We start from the raw sequence: 6,810 nt of genomic DNA on the forward strand, positions 1-6,810 counted from the left end.
CTGAGCATGACGTCATATGGTGTGGGATATCCCTTGGGTCAGTTGGGGTCAGCTGTCCTGGCTGTGCCCCCTCCCAGCTTCTTCTGCACCTCCAGCCTTCTCAGTCGGTAGAGCATGGGGAGCTGAAAAGTCCTTGACTAGTGTAAGCACTGCTCAGCAACAACTAAAACATCGGTGTGTTATCAACATTATTTTCCTACTAAATCCAAAACACAGCACTGTACCAGCTACTGGGAAGAAAATTAACTCCATCCCAGCTGAAACCAGGACACCCATTAACAGTTAAAATCTGCCTGCTGCTCCTCCCATACACATCACCATGTATTACCAAACCCTGATAGAAAACATGTCTAACACAGAATGCATATTGCTTTACGGGGGTAATTTAGTCTGAACAAATAATAACCAATTTTTTCAAAGACAGATCATTTTAATCGCTTACTTCCTTTTCCAGGTTCTACTCACTTCTTCCAGGAGCTGCGTATGTGCTTGGGTATTCCCAAAGGCAACAGTGTGGTCCCTCTCACCAGGCAACCTTCGTTATGGCTCTGACATCTCCAAGAACCTGTGATGTGGTCCTCAAGTTACCTGAGGTAACTATTTCCACTATCTTTTATCCTGGGGCATTCAGTACTTATGAAATCAAAGGTTAATAGCTTTTTTTAACCCACTGGTTTTGTTTTTAATGTATTAAACAATAAAGAAACTCCCACCACAAGGACATTATATTCACGCAGTTGGTTCCGTTATGAAAATATCTTACATTTCTCTTTCTCATGTAGCATGCAAACACATGAAATAAGAAACAGGTTACAAAACAACCATCATGATTGATAGCACATTAACAATATCTTATTAAAAAGACCACTCCTTCCCAAATCTTCAGGAGGATGATAGGTTTTCCTGTGTCTTGGAAAAGATAATAAAACCAGGCTGTAGAGAAGCATGCAGCCCTCAACGTACAGGCAAGGAGAGGGTGTGCATCTCAGGTAAGCAAGCTGTTCGGACTATGAGCAAATGTGATGTACAACTCCCCAAAAAGCTGCAAATTGGTGAATATCAAACTTCATTTATAGCACTGCTGTTCTATAGGTTACAGACGTGTCAAACTGTACAGCTATTTCATGCTGTAGACAGAGGACTTGATTTCTTTTTAGCTCTGACCTAAATCTAGATTCTAATTTAGATTTCAGTTAGTACAGTCCTCTTTGAACATTATAGGAAAATGCTATCTCATCTCTACACTGTATTTTGCATTTACATTCATGTTTGTTTTCCGACTGATTTTCAGCTCACAATTTACGACAGAGCCATCAGGCTTCCCCTGCCATTCCCTTCAAGTCCAGGTACACCGATTTCAACACTGCCATCCCCTGACCAGAATGTCTTTTCCCAAGCAACGCTTTCAATCACTGAAAACCTTAAAGGTCAGCAATTAACTCTCTGCGCAAGCACTGACTGACTTTGCAGATTTTGCAAATATGATTTATACCTTTGACATAACTTGAAATTATTTTACATTCACTGAAAAAATCAGTTGGACTTCAGATAGAAATAAACCCATCTGGATGAAAATCTGTGAGGCTGCAAAGATGTAAAGAAAAGGAAACTTTGCATTAGTGAGATTAAATATTCGGTTCCATGCCAAATAGTGATTCCAAATGCATCCATTCCCAAATGCATCCATTTCAGCTTCACTGTGCAGATTACTTGTGAAGAAAAAAACATTACAAAATTTATGAGAGGGATATCTAAGTGACCTCAGATTTGGGGTGCTCTGCTTGATTAGTGCTGTTATGTAGAAGCTAAAACAGCTTCAAAAGCATACCCATTAATTTCACCTCCTGTACTTGATTTTGAAGGGATTATTGTTTCATTAATGCTGTATTAAGAGCTAATTACATTATACTTACTTAGGGTAAATTTTAAATGGAAAAGCTTTATGTAATCCTCGGATAAGGAGTCACATTTTGCTTGAAATCAGTGGGCTGATATCATACCTATGCGTATTTGTCTGGTAAACACCCAAACTAGCCTGTATTAATTAAAATTGCTGTAAAATAATTTCTAATCAGAGCTGGTAGGATTTCCAACAAATACCACTACAGTGAAAAAGGGAGAAGTTCACTCTAGTGTGGCTTTTTTTCCCTCCCCATCTTCGAACTATTTCTAATGCTGGTTATGACGCAACTAAGGCACCAGCATTTTAGTGAACTTCCTCTAGTGTTAATGATATGTGAACTGTTAACACCATTTGAGAAATTATTTTGACTACAACAAAGTTACAAAAGCCAAAAGGCCACAAACAAAGAGTTGCACCAGCTGTGAGCAGAATTTATCTCACACAATGACTGAATCATGAGCGGGTTGTGCTGCTGTCTGGGGACTGGCAAAGTTTTGCTTTCGTATTACTACAAATCCAATATTTCATCTGAAGGAATCATTTTGCTTTTACGTGGGAATAGGTAAAACCAGAAAATGGTCTTTTTTTTTTTTTTTTAAATTACAAATCTAAAATAGAATAACTGTCTTATATAAAGTAAAAAAGGCTTGCTTCTGACCAATTTTTTTTTCAGCTCGTTGTTCAGTTTTCCAAAATACGATCACAACCTTCAATGGAGTTGAATTTAACTATTCAATGCCTGCAAACTGCTACCATGTCTTGGTGCAGGACTGTAGTTCAGAACTGAAATTCCTGGTGATGATGAAAAGACTTGAAGGGTCTGCTGACCTTACAGCAATAAATGTCAGACTCGCCAGCCAGTAAGTAATTGCAAACTTAATGACGAATAGATGCCAAGCTGAGCATGATAGAAATGTGAAGACCAGATTGTTAGGGCAGATTGGTGCTAGCGTAAGACTCGTGCAAAAATTACTGATCTCAATGGAAAGATTTCTAGGAGTGTCACTGGGATTTGGGACTTTGTCTTTCAAAAGCGCTTCTGAAATACATCCGAAGTTCACAGTAACCTAAAGTCTTTATTGCCCAAAATTCTTCATGAATTTGTTAGCATTTAACCATCTCATTTCAGTTCTTAGTAATTAGGTAGACACATAAACCATAAATCCAAAAGGGACTATTGTAATAATTTAGGCTGGCCTCCTACACTAAGATAATAATTAGAACTAATTAGCACCCACAATCATCTCAGCAGAGATGCTGAGAAGTGCACATAGCTAAAAAGGGAATTACTTAGCCCAGATTAGAGGCATTCTCTTAGGTCTTCCCTTAGTTGGTACATAACGTTCTAATCTATTTGAAATTAACTTAAGACACACTTTGTTTCATCTTGGAGCAACCACCTCTGCCATGGTAGGTTCTTCTTTAAAAGTATAGTCTGATACTCTAAATTGTATTGGATTATGCAAACCAAAATCGTTGTAGGGAGTATTCTTCAAAGCGCATAAATAGGCTTTGATCTGTAAGGTTTCATTACAAGTAATTATTTATTTTGAAAATTGTGTGCCTAACTGTGCCACAATGTTAGAGAAACAGAGATAAACTAGTATTCCCTGCACCTGCTTTGTAGAACAGAAAAATGCTCATTTTATAGACTGTATCTTTTGTGATAAAGACATTCCTCGTCACTGTATCATTCCTGATTGTTTCATACAACTGTATGGATGTGCTTTTGATGTGCTTGAGCTTCATATTTCTTCATTAGTGCAAGCACTGCTCTGAAGAAAATACTACGATACACAGACTATTCAGGCTGTAAGAGAACTGCCACAGGGAATTCAATCTGCCTTTGAAATGTAAAGCACCTTCAATTTATGCGAACGTAATAGCAATTATATTGTTCCGCAGCAAGGGTGTCTTGTTCCGAAGCCTGGTGTCTTCCTGCCTGAACCGTGGCCACAAGCAGACACTCAGGAATGAGTAAAGCCAGGGAAAGGTGTACTGTGAGCACTCCTCCAGGCACCCTTTCCTGGGCTCTCTCAATCTTCCTCCCAAAGCGTAGCAGGTGATTCATGCCAGAATGATATGAGCATCCTGCAGCGTTGGTTCTACCAGGACTAGAAATTGTAAGCTGAGTAGGGCAAAGGAGAAACATTTGTTTATACTAATTTCCTTTGCTTAAAGTGAGGTTGACATGTATGTTTCCAATGGACTCATCCAGTTGAAGATTAATGGTGTTCAAGCCCCAACGGATGTTCCGTACACATCTAATTCTGGTAAGAGACTCACCTTTCTATTTCATTTAATCTTTTCTGATCTTTGGAAGAAGGTGAGGACGTGATCCTGCAAACACCTCTCAAGATAAAGATCGCCCTAATTTGAGAAACAATTAGGTGATTTTAACATACCTTCATGCTAGCTTTCATAGGGGGTGGCATGAAAGGTGGGCAAAGAAAGAGATGCTGATCCTGTGTATCTTTGCACAAACCAAATAATGCAGGGCTGCGGTTCCTTGTGCTGATCACAGAGACCCACAGAAGCAGCTTCTAGATGTCCCCTGGCCACAGCCACCCTTGTCACAGGGCTTCGGCTTGTTCCAGGCCAGGAAGCAGTACGGTCCTTCTCATTTCCCCCATCTCTTTCAAGATACGGTAGAGCCTGCATTAAGTCCCCAGGATTTTAACAGGTGGTTCGGGTTGGACCCTAAAACAATAACTTCCTTTTAAAAGAAATCCCTTTCCGCTTTTTTGTTGCAGATGCAAGCATGCTGATCAGCAGTGAAAAGGAAGGCTTGTCACTAAAAGCCCCGGATTATGGCATAGATAAACTATATTATGATGGGCATAGACTTGAGGTATTTTTTAAAATTATTTTCAGTGGTTTTATTTTTAGAAGAAAAACATTTAAGTGCATCTTTTCTTCATTTCCGCAAAGATTCAGATTGCTTTCTGGATGGCTGGAAAAACATGTGGTATTTGTGGAAAATACGACGCTGAGAAGGAAAGGGAATATCAGATGCCCAGTGGATATTTAGCTAAAGATGCAGTGAGTTTTGGTCAGTCCTGGATCATCTCAGAAGACCCCTGTGCTGGAGGTACTAACATTCTAACATATATTAATGTCATTGCCTTTGACTAATTGATTAGTCACATGAATAGATGATTTATATTAATTGTAGCACAATCATCTTACATTTTTCACTATTTTTGTGATTAGTGGCCATAGACTTACAAAAAAATCTGTTTTTCCTGAATTTGGTAGTTCATTGCAAGTTCTAGTTTTGTTGCATTTTTATATCAACTTCTTATGCACTATGTAGTTACCTGACGTTTGTGTGTTCCAGATAAAATTATAAACTTAAAACTAAGATGATAAGTTAGTATGAAGAGTAGGCGGTTTGATTGTTGACAAAAGACATTTTATGTCATCCTTAATAGTTTCATTCTTTATTTCCATTCTGTCATTTCCAGGCTTTTCGTTTCCCAGAAAAAAATTTAAAATCTAGCCCAGCTATCAAACTAGAGGGCACTTGAGGTGGGAAATACCTGTTTTAATTTCCTCAGGCTGAAGATGAACTTAATCTGAAACCTTCAGCCTGGGAATGATTGTTCTTACCATTCAGGTCCTGTATAAAAACGATGACATGAACATATTGATAACATTAGGGTGCACCGCATTTTGTGTGGAACCCAACCCTCCGGGCACGTGGTGGCATTTTTGGAATAGTCTTAGATCAAGCTCCCTGGGGGGACTGGTCCAGGAAAGCCTGGATCACAGAGGCTTAAGAACTCAGCCATGGCAAGGCGGGTGTGATGCTAGGCACAGCGCAGAAGCGGATATACAGATGTCTAGGAGCCACTACCGCCCCAAAATGAAGTGCTGTCATAGTTCAGGTAAAGTTGAGTGTCAGTTGACCAAGGTTTTCACATGTATCTTTTTGGACACCTGTGTCCTAGTTGGCAAGCCTCTGTCCTTGGGACTGTGTCCCACATGCCTGATTTTCTCACAGCCTAAGCCACTGACAGAAAATCGACTCACTTCAATCAGATTAGTTTCACGTAGCATGTGTAACTTGGTTTATCCATTGGTCTTAGTTGTTGCTAATTCTACAAATTAAGTCGAAAAAGTTATTTATATAAATTCTGTTAAGTGCTTTAAGAGAACTCATGTTTTATAGCTTGTAAGCTGCAGCGTAAATTTGTCAAAATTGAGAAGCCAGTTGCATTTGAGAAGAAGGCAGCAAAATGCTTCTCTGTGGAGCCAGTTCTACACTGCGTAGAAGGCTGTTCAGCAACCAGGACTGTTCCTGTCTCCGTGGGCTTCCACTGTGTACCAGCTGGTGAGTCTGCAGAACGGGTACCTGTGCACAACGCAACCAGTATGTCCGACTGCGATTCTGTGAAAAACCATGAGGTTGACCGAACTAACACTTGAGTACATCGATGTATAAAAAACCCCTCACACGACCTCTTTTTCCTCTTGTTTACAGACTCCACTCTCAACCTGGACAGGCAGATTAGGCTAGACCAGAAATCTGAGGACGTCGTGAGCACCGTTTCTGCTCATACGGCGTGTTCCTGTCAACAACAGTCATGTCCAGCGTGACGCCCCGTTCCACAGGACCCCCTCGTCTCTCGGTGGCAGCGTCGGCCCTGACGGCCTGTGACCCCGCGCACACGGCTGGTTTGGACAGTGAGAACAAGGCCTGTCCCCTTCAGGAGATCGTTCTTCTCCAGTTATTTTGAGATCTTGAAAATAATTCTGGACGCCCTTCGCCGGGTTTGATCTTTTAATAAACCGTTGCTCTGTAAAAGCGGCCCGTCGAGGTCATTTCTCTCTGATGAAGTGGTTCCCTGAAGACGGGCCGCCCACGGGCCCGCCCGGGGTGCCGTGGGCCGCCCACGGCCACG

The 6,810-nt window shown here is 40.8% G+C and overlaps 2 protein-coding genes across 2 annotated transcripts in view; both read left to right on the plus strand.

Moving 5' to 3' along the window:
• The window catches only part of LOC103925146 (vitellogenin-2-like), a 25,598-nt gene extending 19,093 nt beyond the window's left edge, over positions 1 to 6,505 (plus strand). Inside the window, exons 28-35 of the mRNA XM_009333806.1 lie at positions 455 to 593; positions 1,292 to 1,427; positions 2,577 to 2,763; positions 4,085 to 4,176; positions 4,657 to 4,754; positions 4,835 to 4,994; positions 6,078 to 6,239; positions 6,390 to 6,505. Coding sequence (XP_009332081.1) covers positions 455 to 593; positions 1,292 to 1,427; positions 2,577 to 2,763; positions 4,085 to 4,176; positions 4,657 to 4,754; positions 4,835 to 4,994; positions 6,078 to 6,239; positions 6,390 to 6,505 — 1,090 coding nt within the window. The remainder of the gene's footprint in view (positions 1 to 454; positions 594 to 1,291; positions 1,428 to 2,576; positions 2,764 to 4,084; positions 4,177 to 4,656; positions 4,755 to 4,834; positions 4,995 to 6,077; positions 6,240 to 6,389) is intronic.
• A 235-nt stretch (positions 6,506 to 6,740) lies between these two features.
• CTBS (chitobiase, di-N-acetyl-) overlaps positions 6,741 to 6,810 on the plus strand; it is a 9,480-nt gene continuing 9,410 nt past the window's right edge. The window contains exon 1 of the mRNA XM_009333893.1: positions 6,741 to 6,785. Coding sequence (XP_009332168.1) covers positions 6,741 to 6,785 — 45 coding nt within the window. The remainder of the gene's footprint in view (positions 6,786 to 6,810) is intronic.

This window comes from Pygoscelis adeliae, unplaced genomic scaffold, assembly GCF_000699105.1.
Source record: "Pygoscelis adeliae isolate BGI_AS28 unplaced genomic scaffold, ASM69910v1 Scaffold10, whole genome shotgun sequence".
Lineage (NCBI taxonomy): Eukaryota > Metazoa > Chordata > Aves > Sphenisciformes > Spheniscidae > Pygoscelis > Pygoscelis adeliae.